At 46.6% G+C, this 15,786-nt stretch overlaps 1 protein-coding gene across 1 annotated transcript in view; it reads left to right on the forward strand.

The window, feature by feature from the left end:
• Nucleotides 1–15,786, forward strand: part of LOC109878628 (lipopolysaccharide-responsive and beige-like anchor protein) — a gene marked incomplete in the record, with an annotated part of 260,305 nt that overhangs the window by 212,834 nt on the left and 31,685 nt on the right. The window contains 5 exon segments of the mRNA XM_031837867.1: nt 6,003–6,099; nt 6,102–6,119; nt 6,367–6,469; nt 10,396–10,511; nt 10,832–10,944. Coding sequence (XP_031693727.1) covers nt 6,003–6,099; nt 6,102–6,119; nt 6,367–6,469; nt 10,396–10,511; nt 10,832–10,944 — 447 coding nt within the window.

Here is a 15,786-nt window from a genome sequence, read left to right on the forward strand (position 1 = left end):
AACTATTATCCTTCAACACTCCCATACTTCACAGTCTGTTCTTTCTCTCCCTGCTTCATTGGTTCTTGGATTTGTGTGTTCAGAGTCTGACTTCTGCATTAATTCAATAAGCACTCCATCAGGCAGGCCAATCAGAAGAGGCCTCCATCAGGCGGCAGGCCAATCAACAGGGGCCATCTGTGGCCACATCTGGAGGAGGTTGAGGGGAGTGGTGGTGTTTCACCTTCAAGGCCTTCAGGGCCAGTGATGGAGACAGATGGAGGCCTGGAGGGCTGCAGCCACAAACACCTGCAGTCTGGAGCCATTAGGTATAGATGCAATCGGAGACTCTGAGACACTAGGAGGCATACAGTATATACCACCATGGTACACCATGGCCCTTTCAAATAAAGTGTAGAATAAAGTCATATCTACAATTCTCTGGAATATATTTTAGGTACCTTCTCTACCACAGTCATCTTTGTTGACTTGTTTATTACTGTGTTTTGGTCGACTGTCTGACTCCATTCTTCTTTAGTGATTTAATTCTCATTCTCCTCTCCTCTTTATGTGTTTTCTACTGACCCCTCCTCTGTCTATCTATCACAGCCCTAGTATATGTAGCAATAACTCCAGCCCCGGACAATAACGACCTCACCACTGCAATTTGTCCAGCAGCCGCTTCGACCAAGTGGGTCATAGGCGGCACACCTTTCTCTCCCCTGGATAGTTTGTCGTGCCACTGTGTCACCCTCCAAGCTTTTTCAACTGCAAGGGAAAAGGTGTGTGTGTGGAGGAGAGGGAGGGAATGTTGACTCCCGCCCTGGGACTTTACAAGACAGGGTTTCTGAAAAACATCGCTCTCAAATATTATATCTGGATATGTTTTTGGAGTGAAGATGAATCGGTCTGGTTCACAATATTAAATGAGGTGACGAGCGGCGTCGCTTCTAGACCTGTCATATCGATCTACGCCCTGAGAGACTGAGAGTAAAGGTTACTCACCCACCCACCTGGAACAGAGAGTAAAGGTTACTTACCCACCCACCCACCTGGAACAGAGAGTAAAGGTTACTCACCCACCCACCTGGAACAGAGAGTAAAGGTTACTCACCCACCCACCTGGAACAGAGAGTAAAGATTACTCACCCACCCACCTGGAACAGAGAGTAAAGGTTACTCACCCACCCACCTGGAACAGAGAGTAAAGGTTACTTACCCACCCACCCACCTGGAACAGAGAGTAAAGGTTACTTACCCACCCACCCACCTGGAACAGAGAGTAAAGGTTACTCACCCACCCACCTGGAACAGAGAGTAAAGGTTACTCACCCACCCACCTGGAACAGAGAGTAAAGGTTACTCACCCACCCACCTGGAACAGAGTAAAGGTTACTCACCCACCCACCTGGAACAGAGAGTAAAGGTTACTCACCCACTCACCTGGAACAGAGAGTAAAGGTTACCCACCCACCCACCTGGAACAGAGAGTAAAGGTTACCCACCCACCCACCTGGAACAGAGAGTAAAGGTTACTCACCCACTCACCTGGAACAGAGAGTAAAGGTTACTCACCCACTCACCTGGAACAGAGAGTAAAGGTTACTCACCCACCCACCTCGAACAGAGAGTAAAGGTTACCCACCCACCTGGAACAGAGAGTAAAGGTTACCCACCCACCCACCTGGAACAGAGAGTAAAGGTTACCTCACCAACCACCTGGAACAGAGAGTAAAGGTTACTCACCCACCCACCTGGAACAGAGTAAAGGTTACTCACCCACTCACCTGGAACAGAGAGTAAAGGTTACTCACCCAACCACCTGGAACAGAGAGTAAAGGTTACCCACCCACCCACCTGGAACAGAGAGTAAAGGTTAATCACCACCCACCTGGAACAGAGAGTAAAGGTTACTTACCACACACCCTTCCATCTATCTTTTCACCTCTACATGAAATTGTCTCCTGCATTTCTGACCTGATACTTGGTGGAAAGTGACATTTCAGCACTGAGAGATGACATGTAGTGTGGTTGAGAAGGCAGTGTGTGTTTATCTCACTCTGTCTGTGTGTGTGTGTGTCTGTGGACATGTAGTGTGGTTGAGGAGGCAGTGTATCTCATTGTGTGTGTGTGTGTGTGTCTGTGACATGTAGTCTGATGAGTGGTCGGTGTTGACATGTGAACCTGATTGGCCACCGTGTCTGTCTGTCCATCCTTACAGCGGATAGAGAAATCACTGTTCCAACTGTTTGTCTGAGGCGGTTTGTCATGACCTTCAGATCAGACTGGTAAACAGACTCTGACAGACAGGACAGGGCAGGAGACACGCAGACCAGACTGTCATATCTAGTTATTTAGCGGCTGCTTTGTTATACATCGTTGAGATATATTTGTAAGTACACCGTGATGATCATACAATAACGAGAATACAGTATATTACTCAAATAAACATCATCCGATCCTCCCCCAGTCCCACAGGCAGTGTTGTGTCATGCTCTGTTGAGGCTGTGGGTTGCAGAGTGGCAGTGTGTATCGCAGTCTATTAACACTGATCAAATAGGGTTAATTGTATCACAGGGAGTGGTGGCTGCTGTAGACGGTCATTGCCTGCCTTGTCTGCAGTGTGGAGATCAGTGGCTAAAAGATGAAGAGAAGTGATTTTCATAATTGAAAAAAATCTAACTGATGAAGACTCACCTAGATCCACTAAGACCTCATCAAAAATAGAATGATCAAACTGATGAGGGGAAAAAACGGACAAAATACCCATCTTTCTCACCTAGATCCTTCTATAACCTTCATCAAAAAACACATAATAGTGTCTTTCACAAATAACTTTGACGCCCAATGAAAGAAAATCCCTTCATAAGTCAAATCAAATCAAATTTATTTATATAGCCCTTCGTACATCAGCTGATATCTCAAAGTGCTGTACAGAAACCCAGCCTAAAACCCCAAACAGCAAGCAATGCAGTGCAGGTGTAGAAGCAATGCAGGTGTAGAAGTCCTTTTGGATATTCTGTACCAGAAGCCACAGCTTGAGGGGTTATTGTGACAGTGTTCTCATGGTGACGGGGCTGATGGGAGGCTGGTACGGTGTGGGGTCGTCCTGGGCCCAGCCTGTTAGGGTAGTGTAGGTGAGAGTCAGGGAGAGAGATGGACGGGCAGCCCAGTCTCTCCTCCAAACCTCTCTAATCCACATTTAATTGAACTCCAGAGACTTTGAAGTGAGACTGTGGTGCAGGCAGATCTTATTCCTCTGAGAGGAGGGCAGAGGGAGAGAGGAGGGAGAGAGGAGGGGGAGGGAAGTATGGAGGCACCGGAGGAAAGAGAGGGAGGAGAGAGAGAGAGAGGGAAGGAAAAAGACAGAGAGAAAGAAAGAGAGAGACTGCCAGGGTGTCCTCAGCTAAGAGCCCCAGCTGCTCCCTTCCACTGCAACCTACCCTTTAATGAGCTCCTTGAAGCTAGTGCTGGAGTTAGCACACTATGCTAGTCACATATTTGAATATTTCTTACCACTCGGTGCCATACCTCAGTGACCCCTCTTCAATCCCCATGTCCCTTAACACCTAGCGTCATTAAAAGAGCTTTGAAACAAAAAGGGAGAGGCCCGGGCGAGTACATGTTTTATTTTATTTTAATTTTTAAAGCTAGTCAACAAAGCAACGATAAGTGGGTTAGTGCAGAATCTAAAGATTGGATTAGCTTGAATATGAATCGCAGGAGGCCCAGGACCAAGCATCTGTGGCTGTCAGGAGGGCTGACAGGCGTTGAGACAAGTCACTCTGACAACCGCAGAGAGAGAGAGTATCCATTCTCCACAGAGAGAGATTAGGCTCAGCTCATTTTAGCATTTTTGCATTCTTTAGCGTTAGCCGACAAGCTCCTGTTTAACCTTGCAAGGTGGCAGTCCCCTTGTTAGAGGAATTCGAGAAAGCAGGTTAACTGACTATTTAGCATAAACTGTGCTGTTGACCCAATAGCACTCTTCATAAAAGCGTTGTCAAACCCAGCTAGCTCTCACGGTTGCAAGTCCGAATTAGATGTTAATCCATATTTATTAAATGTCAAATTTTGAAGTTGTTGCAAATGTCAAATTTCGAAGTGTTTTAAGGTTAAGTTTAGGAAATAACTCAGCATTTTTAAGTTTAGGGTTAAATTTAGGCATGAACTCGGAAATCTTAAGATTAAGCATTAACTCCGAATGGTTATGGTTTGGGATAGGCTTAAAACAAAAATCTCAAAAACTATTTTCTATCGCTGGATTCGAACTTGCAACCTTTGGAGTATTTGAATCGGGCTTATCTCTCTGCCATCTCTATCCACAACGCCACAGCATAACCCAAACCTACCTGAAGGTAACAGCACTCACTGCTGCCTCTAGTGGCTGGTTTACACGTCATCTCCTGACGTCCTCAGACGTGGACAGACGTGGAACACTGACTTGTGTCACCGGTGACCTTGCTGGTCAAACCCGTCTTAATCTGGTGAAAACGGAGCCTTTAAAAACCACAGCAATGGGCGGTTTGTGTTGGCGTTATAGATTTATTTGAACTACATATCACTGTTTTGTAAACACATTTTACGTTTGGCCTTGTAATGGGTACTCTTCAGGAAAGTAATACTTTTTTAGCTCTGAATATTGGTGCGTACTTGAAATGATCTTGACAATAGTATGCATCTGATTCTGACCATGTCTTTATTTATATTTTAAGCAGAGAGGATACCCGCTGTCTAAATTACTGATGAGCTTTTAGTGAACTAAATGTCTGCCTCATCCCTCCCTCCCTCCTCCCTCTGAATAAGGCTCATTCTCTCGTTAAAGGAATCCCTTTTTCATGGAGGCTGATCAATATAACACATTAATCCTGCTGTTCGGGACGACACGTCATTTGGCTGTGATGAATGAACTAACACAGCCTTCTCTCCTCTCTTCTTCTTCTCTCCTCTCTCTTCTTCTTTTCTCCTCTCTTCTTCTCTCCTCTCTCTTCTTCTTTTCTCCTCTCTTCTTCTCTCCTCTCTCTTCTTCTTTTCTCCTCTCCTTCTTCTCTCCTCTCTCTTCTTCTTTTCTCCTCTCTTCTTCTTTTCTCCTCTCTTCTTCTTCTCTCCTCTCTCTTCTTCTTCTCTCCTCTCTCTTCTTCTCTCCTCTCTCTTCTTCTCTCCTCTCTCTTCTTCTTCTCTCCTCTCTCTTCTTCTCTCCTCTCTCTTCTTCTCTCCTCTCTCTTCTTCTTCTCTCCTCTCTCTTCTTCTTCTCTCCTCTCTCTTCTTATTCTTCTCTCCTCTCTCTTCTTATTCTTCTCTCCTCTCTCTTCTTATTCTTCTCTCCTCTCTCTTCTTATTCTTCTCTCCTCTCCTTCTTCTCTTCTCCTCTCTCCTTCTTCTTCTCTCCTCTCTCTTCTTCTCTCCTCTCTCTTCTTCTCTCCTCTCTCTTCTTCTTCTCTCCTCTCTCTTCTTCTTCTCTCCTCTCTCTTCTTATTCTTCTCTCCTCTCCTTATTCTTCTCTCCTCTCTCTTCTTATTCTTCTCTCCTCTCCTTATTCTTCTCTCCTCTCCTTCTTCTCTTCTCCTCTCTCCTTCTTCTTCTCTCCTCTCTCCTTCTTCTTCTCTCCTCTCTTCTTCTTCTTCTCTCCTCTCTTCTTCTTCTTCTCTCTTCTCTCCTCTCCTCTCCTTCTTCTTCTCTCCTCTCCTCTCCTTCTTCTTCTCTCCTCTCCTTCTTCTTCTCTCCTCTTTCTTCTTCTTCTCTCCTCTCTTCTTCTTCTTCTCTCCTCTCTTCTTCTCTCCTCTCTCTTCTCATCCTCTCTTCCTCTCCTCTCTTCCTCACTTCTCCTTTCTGTCGCTTCTCTTTCTTCTTTCTTCTTTTACTACTTTCTTGTCTCCTGTCTTTGCTCACCTCTCACCCTCATACCTTTCCTCCCTCTCTCCCCTCCCCTCCCTCTCTCCCCTCCCCTCCCTCTCTCTGCTCCCCTCCCTCTCTCCCCTCCCCTCCCTCTCTCCCCTCCCCTCCCTCTCTCCTCTCCTCTCCAGATCCTAACCTACACAGAGGGCCTTCATGGTAAATGGCTGTTCACAGAGATCAGGGCTGTCTTCTCCAGACGTTACTTGCTACAGAACACTGCTCTGGAGATTTCATGGCCAACAGAAGTAAGACCCACAACCAGCATATTTTATTCTAATATCATTCAGTAGAATCACAGCCCTTAAATTATGACATGTTTGGATTTGAATCTGAAAGACAAATGAGTGAAATGTACCTTTGCCAGGATCTTTTTTGAAAGAGTATAGATTTGATGTTGGGATTTATTTCTACATTATTTAGAATTTGAAGCTGCTCCGTTATCTGTGGAAACCAAGCCATGGATTGACAGAACTTGTTTGCCTTCCTCTGTAGCTGCGGTCATGTTCAACTTCCCAGATGCAGGCACGGTCAAGAAGGTGGTCCAATGCCTCCCTCGCGTGGGGGTGGGCACCAACTTTGGCCTCCCACAGACCAGGTCAGTCTATTTTGTTCTCTCTCTCTCTCTGTCTCTCTCTGCGGTGGAGGGTTGGTATGTGTTCATCCCCACTTTCTCTCTTCAGCTGACACTAAATACTTGTGGGCTTAGCGTGTAACACAGTCACGCTTCAGCACGTTCTGAGAAAACCACCACAGAAAGAGTGGAAAACATATACAGACACACATATATACACACACACAGTCCAAGGTATAGAGTGGGCACCCCCCCCCCAACTCTCTCCCTCTTCTCCTCTTGCCTTTTTATGACTGCATGTCTGCAGCACCCGGCCATAGCCAAGTCCAGCCTGTGTACTGCACTGTCATGGCTGTAGCCAAGCCAAAGACAGAATGGAAATTGAGAAATGTCCAAGACAATTCCCAAGGAGTATCCCAGTGTTTTGCTGCATAGTTGGCGTGATAGTGATTTGTACCATCCATTTTGTAACCCATGAGAGAGTGTTGAAATGTGTGTTTTTGTAAGAGTCAGATTGTGTGTGTGTGTGTGTGTGTGTGTGTGTGTGTGTGTGTGTGTGTGCGTGCGGGCGTGCTTTTGGGAGGGAGAGCGAGAGTGTGTCAGTCCCATTAATCAACATGGTGTAGCTCAGCCTGGGGGCACCGTGTCTCTTTTGACCTGGAGACAACTGTACAGCCCAGTCCTGTTCTCACACCATCACTACTCCCTCAGCATTACATTGTACAGCCTTTACCACAGCCTGCAGTACCTCTACCTCAATGTTTACCACAACCTGCAGTACCTCTACCTCACAATGTTTACCTCAACCTGCAGTACCTCTACCTCACAATGTTTACCACAACCTGCAGTACCTCTACCTCACACTATAATGTTTACCACAACCTGCAGTACCTCTACCTCACACTATAATGTTTACCACAACCTGAGTACCTCTACCACCCACTATAATGTTTACCACAACCTGCAGTACCTCTACCTCCCACTATAATGTTTAACACAACCTGCAGTACCTCTACCTCCCACTATAATGTTTACCACAACCTGCAGTACCTCTACCTCCCACTATAATGTTTACCACAACCAGCAGTACCTCTACCTCCCACTATAATGTTTACCACAACCTGCAGTACCTCTACCTCACACTATAATGTTTACCACAACCTGCAGTACCTCTACCTCACACTATGTTTACCACAACCTACAGTACCTCTACCTCACACTATAATGTTTACCACAACCTACAGTACCTCTACCTCACACTATAATGTTTACCACAACCTACAGTACCTCTACCTCACACTATAATGTTTACCACAACCTACAGTACCTCTACCTCACACTATAATGTTTACCACAACCTACAGTACCTCTACCTCACACTATGTTCACCACAACCTACAGTACCTCTACCTCACACTATAATGTTTACCACAACCTACAGTACCTCTACCTCACACTATAATGTTTAACACAACCTACAGTACCTCTACCTCACACTATGTTTACCACAACCTACAGTACCTCTACCTCACACTATAATGTTTACCACAACCTACAGTACCTCTACCTCACACTATAACACACCAGTGTTGCAATAACGTTTCCCTAACATTCTTTGAGTTTTCTTTAGGTATATTGACTACCTAGGCTTCACCCCAACCTCTTTTCACTATACATTAATGTCTCAAAAACGTAGGACCTAACATTCAGACAGCATTTTAAGTACCTATAAAGAAACAAGATTTCCCTAGCAGTTGTTCTCTGGCCAAACCTTCATTTGGTTTAGCATTTGATCAAGACAAAGTAGATTGTGGACTACAGGAAAAGGAGGACCGAGCACGCCCCCGTTCTCATCAACGAGACTGTAGGTTGAGAGCTTCAAGTACTTTGGTGTCCACAACACCAACAAACTATCATGGTCCAAGCACACCAAGAAAGTCGTGAAGAGAGCACGACAAAACCTATTCCCGCTCAGGAGACTGAAAAGATTTGACATGGGTCCTCAGATCTTCAAAAGGTTCTACAGCTGCACCATCGAGAGCATCATGAGTGGTTGCAACACTGCCTGGTATGGCAACTGCTCGACCTCTGACCGCAAGGCACTACAGAAGGTAGTGCGTATGGCCCAGTACATCACTGGGGCCAAGCTTCCTGCCATCCAGGACCTATATACCAGGCAGTGTCAGGGGAAGGCCCTAAAAATTGTGAAAGACTCCAGCCACCCTAGTCATAGACTGTTTTCTCTGCTACTGCACGGCAAGCGGTACCAGAGCGTCAAGTCTATGTCCAAGAGGCTTCTAAACAGCTTCTACCCCCAAGCCATAAAACTCCTGAACATCTAATTAAATGGCTACCCAGACTATTTTCATTGCCCCCCCCCTTCTCTTTTTACACTGCTGCTACTCTGTTATCTATGCATAGTCACTTTAATAACTCTACCTACATGTACATATTATCTCAATTACCATGACTAACCGGTGCCCCTATACATTGACTCTGTACCGGTACCCCCTGTATATAGCCTGTACATTGACTCTGTACCAGTACCCCCTGTATATAGTCTGCACATCGACTCTGTACCAGTACCCCTTGTATATAGTCTGCACATTGACTCTGTACCGGTACCCCCTGTATATAGTCTGCACATTGACTCTGTACCGGTACCCCCTGTATATAGTCTGCACATTGACTCTGTACCGGTACCCCCTGTATATAGTCTGCACATTGACTCTGTACCGGTACCCCCTGTATATAGTCTGCACATTGACTCTGTACCGGTACCCCCTGTATATAGCCTGCACATTGACTCTGTACCGGTACCCCCTGTATATAGTCTGCACATTGACTCTGTACCGGTACCCCCTGTATATAGTCTGCACATTGACTCTGTACCGGTACCCCCTGTATATAGTCTGCACATTGACTCTGTACCGGTACCCCCTGTATATAGTCTGCACATTGACTCTGTACCGGTACCCCCTGTATATAGCCTGCACATTGACTCTGTACCGGTACCCCCTGTATATAGTCTGCACATTGACTCTGTACCGGTACCCCCTGTATATAGTCTGCACATTGACTCTGTACCGGTACCCCCTGTATATAGTCTGCACATTGACTCTGTACCGGTACCCCCTATTTATAGCCTTGCTAATATTTTACTGCTGCTCTTTAATTAATTAAAACATACTTTTTTTAACTGCATTGTTGGTTAAGGGCTTTTAAGTAAGCATTCCACACATGTGACACATACAATTTGATTTGATTTTAGCTGCCTTGTATATAATTCAGAGATGTTGCCCTAACGTTTGTTCAGTGTTTTGGAGCTATAAACTGGGAGTTGTAAAAGGGTGATTGTGACTTTCTGCTGGCTTAATGACTATAATCTCACACTGTGACAGTGATTCATTCCATCATTTGCCTTTGTTTTAATTGGATTGGGGGTCATTTGTTTAAGTCCCATAGCATACATCATGCTTCGGGGCCTGTGCGTGTTGCGGGGGGATCAGTGTGTGTATCTGCTTGAGAAGAAGAATTAACCCTACTCATTGCATATTTGTCTTTTTCATTTAGTGTGCCTAAATATCTATACCTATTTCATATTGGAACATTTGCATTTAGAGACTTTACTAAGACCTTGGACTGAATCAGTTTTATAATTAAAGTTGGAAATCTTGAAACACACCAATCCTTTGGTATGATTAGGTTATGTTTTCATAATTCACAGTGGGTCTGAAATGTTGTTCTTTGAAAGTGTTGTCAATGTCTTGTTTGCCAGCACTTATGGACTGGAATATCTAACCCGAGAGCCCGGCATCTAACCCGAGAGCCCGGCATCTAACCCGAGAGCCCGGCATCTAACCCGAGAGCCCGGCATCTAACCCGAGAGCCCGGCATCTCACCACACAGCCCGGCATGTAACCAGGCAGTGTGTGTTCTTCCTCCTCCAGGCGTATCTCCCAGGCCAGTCCCAAGCAGCTCTACAAGGCCTCCAACATGACCCAGCGCTGGCAGCGCAGAGAGATCTCCAACTTTGAGTACCTGATCTTCCTCAACACCATCTCTGGTAAGACCAGTGTTACCCCACTGTCACTGGACTGTCACCATAGGGAATGACAACACACCCAGCTATTATGAACATATGTGGGTGGTCAATTATGTAAATGATATAAACTCTGTTTAGCCAGCATGGTTTCATCCTCGGACTTCATTTTCTTCATAGTTAGTAAAAATATATTCCACATTTAAGCTCTAATTGAAAAGGGAGTTTGGTGTCCAGACATTTAGATTACTAAACATGTTCAGTTCTAGAAGTTTGATGATGATGTTGACTAATTTGAGACTGTTGTGACCGCCCCCCCCCCCCCCCCCCATGTCTCCCTCCAGGCCGTACGTACAACGACCTGAATCAGTACCCCGTCTTCCCCTGGGTCATCACGAACTACGACACTGGAGACCTGGACCTCACTCTGCCCAGCAACTACAGAGACCTGTCCAAGGTAACACACCCACGCACACATAGGAATAAAGAGACGCCTCGCTAAAGACAGGCTCTCTGGGACTAGCTGAGTCAGCGCTGATAGAAAGTCCTATAAGGCTATGAGGGAGTATGTAGGGGAGTTGTGGCTGGAATGATTAGCAGGCTGTTTGTTAATCACTGCCCACTCCCTTGGCCTGAGTAGTGGCTGTGTAATTGCGATTGATCATAGTTAAGTAAGACGCCTCTTTAATCACTGGGTGCTGATAGCCATCTCTGTACAACACACAGCAGAGAGGAAGAACAGCTTCTCTCTCTCTCTCTCTCCTGTCCCTCTCTCTCTCTCCTGTCTCTCTCTCTCTCTCTCTCTCTCTCTCTCTCTCTCTCTCTCTCTCTCTCTCTCTCTCTCTCTCTCTCTCTCTCTCCTGTCTCTCTCTCCTCTCTCTCTCTCTCTCTCTCTCTCTCTCTCCTGTCTCTCTCCTCTCTCTCTCTCTCTCTCTCCTGTCTCTCTCTCCTCTCTCTCTCCTGTCTCTCTCTCTCTCTCTCCTGTCCCTCCCTCTCTCTCCTGTCCCTCCCTCTCTCTCCTGTCCCTCCCTCCCTTTCTCTCTCTCTCTCTCTCTCTCTCTCTCTCTCTCTTTCTTTTTTACATCTAAGATGTTTGGTGCAGTATTTCTCAACATCAACAAATGTGCATGAAAACTAGTCGTCTGTCGTTGAATGACAACAAACACTTCTTTGAAGAATGCCTACTCTTGACCAATCACCGACGAAGGGGCGTAGACTACGGATACCGAACTTCAACAAGCCTAAAAAAAACGAAATGTGTGTGCCCGAACAGCCAGGGGGGGAAAAATGCAGAAAGCTGTCATAAACACCAACACTTCACAAAAACGTCATAAAATGTCATCATAATGTATGCAGAAACGGTTTCGACTAGGAAGCATACGTTAAGGGGTACTCTTAGACGGTATCACTGCTTACACACCTATAGAGGAAGTCATGAAATACCAAGACTCCATTTAGTATTTGACCTGGACAGAAGTCTAAAATTGCATTTCCTCTTACATGTGCAGAACTCCATTATTTACTAATTGAAGTCACAGTCTTAAGTCCCCTCTCGCCGCTCCCTCTGAAGTATAGGAATGCTCTCTACAGATGATTAAGCTTAGGACAGTTGAAGATGTCTTACCCCCCCCCCCCCCGACGCTTTTAAAACACACACACACACTTTTAAAAGGCCCATCTCCAAAGCCTGCCAGTTGCAGCAGCCCAGAACGGCCATTAATTATGTGTAATGGCGCCCAATGGTGGGAGGACAGAAGATTACTTTGAGAGTGAGATGATGGAGCGCCTGTGTCTGGCTTAAGCCAAAATGGCTGAATAAATCAGCCGGGCCACAGGAAACAACAGGCATGTGCAGTAATGGACAGGCAGAGTATACCTGGGAAGTAATGCACTCTAGAGCCACACAGAGTTGGCCATTCACTTTTAATGGTGCGCCTGGCCCAAGTCTGCCCTGGCTGGCAAAGGATTCTGAGGTGGAGGTGGAATGCAGACGCGTCCATCTTGCTATGACTGAGGATGGATTCAGCTGGAGTGAATGCAGACGCGTCCATCTTGCTATGACTGTGGATGGATTCAGCTGGAGTGAATGCAGACGCGTCCATCTTGCTATGACTGAGGATGGATTCAGCTGGAGTGAATGCAGACGCGTCCATCTTGCTATGACTGAGGATGGATTCAGCTGGAGTGAATGCAGACGCGTCCATCTTGCTATGACTGAGGATGGATTCAGCTGGAGTGAATGCAGACGCGTCCATCTTGCTATGACTGAGGATGGATTCAGCTGGAGTGAATGCAGACGCGTCCATCTTGCTATGACTGAGGATGGATTCAGCTGGAGTGAATGCAGACGCGTCCATCTTGCTATGACTGAGGATGGATTCAGCTGGAGTGAATGCAGACGCGTCCATCTTGCTATGACTGAGGATGGATTCAGCTGGAGTGAATGCATGCTCTCTGGAGAAGACTTCTATGGCCTTTTTGTGAACTGTCATTGCCACAACTGCTTCTCGACTTCCATACACACCCACACACTCATCCTGTCATGCACATCAACACCGTCCTCCAAGCAGCCCTCCTTTGACCAGTCCTCCCATCGCCGTTTCTCTCTCTACCTCCCTTGTGTAGTGTTTCCCACCATACGGCTGTGTACACCCCCCCCCCCTCCCTCGCTCTGTTTATTTGTGCTTCATTTTGCCCACGAGGCTGACACATGACAGCCATAGCAGCCTCTCTTCCTCCAGAGTTTGGACAGCTCAGCCTCTGTGCTCAGTCGAGCCTCAACGCCCCAGGGAGAAACTGAGCAGCAGAGAGAGGGAGGGAATGAGATAGAACAAGGGGAGAGAGAAGGAGAACGACAGAACAAGGGGAAGGAGGAGAGGAGTGTGGGCAGACTTTTTTGTTTCACCCCCTCTCTCTCTGCCTCTCCCTATCCCTCTACTCTCTCTGCCTCTCCCTATCCCTCTCTACTCTCTCTGCTCCCTCATCCCCCCCCATTATCATTGAAGATCGAGGGAGTGAAGGAAGGAGAGACGCGGGGCCGACCAATCTTTACTACACCAGTTTTATTCATGCTGTTGATATGGTGTGATATCAGTGTATGACCAGTGGAGCGTGGCAGGCTGCATCGTCTGGGAAAGGACAGCCGCTCCGACACTCGGTTATCCTCCTCTATTGGCTGCTCGTTTAGTTTTGGTTCGTCATAATCCCCCCTTCTGATATCTCTCCTTCTCTCTCTCCTCTTTTACTCGAGGTTGGAGCGTTGGGCCAGTAAACGAAAGGTTGCTGGTTCGAATACCGGAGCCGACAAGGTGTGGCCGCTGTGCCCTTGAGCAAGGCACTTAACCCTAATGCTCCAGGGTTGCTGTGGCAATGGCGACCCTGGCCGTGACCCGACTCCCTGCGGGTCTCTCAGGGAGAGTTGGGATATGCAAAAAAACACATTTCCATTATACCCTTGTGTGTAACAGGACAAATATACGCACCTCCCAAATGATGATTCTTTTCAGTCTTCCCTGCCTCCCTCCCTCCCCCTCTCATGTCGTGCTCTGCTTTGATAGAAACAGGTTCATGCGAGAGCCCTGTGACATTGAGAGGCTGAAATTGCCACGAATGCCCGTGTGTCGCACACTGTCGTGCGTGCGCGAGTGCATGTCCTCACAAATGTATGTTCCTTCTGTCAGAGCGATTCCGTTCATACCCCGGGGCTCTTTCTCAACCTAAACTCTAACCTCGGCCTGACATGAATTGCCAGCCCAGAGATAACATTGTAGTCACCACGATAAGGACACGGTCTTACACTAGACAACCTTAGTACCTATCTAGTGCACTACTTTTGGACGCTCCTTAGTAGTAGTAGTGCACTATGTTATGAATAGGGTGACGTTTGGGACGTACCCCTGCTCTAACGTTGAGAGCATTTTTAAACAGGCAATTTGGAAGGACTCCTGAAACGGGATGCTTGAACGAGGTGTTGACCTGGACAGGTTTGGGGTCCTGTATTTGCAATGTAGCAAAAACAACGCAGCTTTATATTGAGCGGTTCCAGGGCTCTTGTACTTTGGCACCGCGCGGGGGGCTAATGGGGTATTGATTTCAAGATGCGTCCCATATGTTTTCTGACACCCCTCAAACACCACGTCATTCTCACTGTTTAATAGGACATTCTATATAACAGTCCTCTCAAAACCACAGTTTGATTTATGTCTCAAGGCTCTCTGGCAATGCTCAGACTGATTTATTTAGTCAAATAATCCTTAAATGTGGAAACATTGTAGTTTGTTGTATCACTGCTGACCCTTATAATTTGGAGAGATGTAATGGTTACTATATGCTACTGTCTGGTTTCTGCCCATCTTATAGCATGTTTTGCCTTTGATGTCTTTGACATTTGAATGTCACAGGGAAAGATTGTTTGTATTATCCGGTTGACATTAGATTTGATTTCGGTTAAACTGACAACCCACTCTGCCCAAACCCGGATGACGCTGGGCCAATTTGTGCACCGCCCTATGGATCTCCCAATCACGGCCAGTTGTGATACAGCCTGGAATCGAACCAGGGTCTGTAGTGACGCCTCTAGTATAGTTGAGTGTCTATGGGTAAGCAGTTGGCTAGCATAGTACTTATAAGTGTAAGCTAATTCTATGGTGTAATAATGATGCTAAAATAACCATTTCTCAACACCTTCCTAATCTACATTCTTGATGAACAACAGATAAAACCGTTATCCAAGATTAAAGTTCCATATTCTCCTCTTTGAAGCAGTAACACCATCTAACTCCGCCCATGGTTTATTCTAATCTCATTCCCGTTCAAAGTCTAATTAAAAACCACGATAGCAGCTCCTTTATCCGAGCGCTCCGTCAAAGCATTATTCGCAGGCACCCGCCTGAAATTTAGCCCAATGGGCAGCGTTTCACTCGATCAGAGCACTCCTCACCGGGGACGGCCCTGATGTACGACGCTGTCACACGCTCTATTGTACCCGCCGCCCTCCTCGCCGCGCATCGCTCTCCACCGGACGTAATTTCAGCAGTAAACAATGTAGAGTGTAGAGCACTCTCTCTCTCTTCTCCCTCTCGTTTTCCTCTCCTCTCTCGCTCTCCCTCTCTCTTGCGCTCTTGCTCTATTTCTCCTGCCTCTCTCTCTCTCTCTCTCTTTCTCTCTCTCTCCTGCTCTCGCTCTCTCTTTCTCTCTCTCCTGCTCTCTCTCTCGCTCTCTCTTTCTCTCTCTCCTGCTCTCTCTCCCGCTCTCTCTTTCTCTCTCTCCTACTCTCTCTCTCCCGCTCTCTCTCTCCTCC

This window comes from Oncorhynchus kisutch, linkage group LG12 (assembly GCF_002021735.2).
Source record: "Oncorhynchus kisutch isolate 150728-3 linkage group LG12, Okis_V2, whole genome shotgun sequence".
Classification (NCBI taxonomy): Eukaryota; Metazoa; Chordata; class Actinopteri; order Salmoniformes; family Salmonidae; genus Oncorhynchus; species Oncorhynchus kisutch.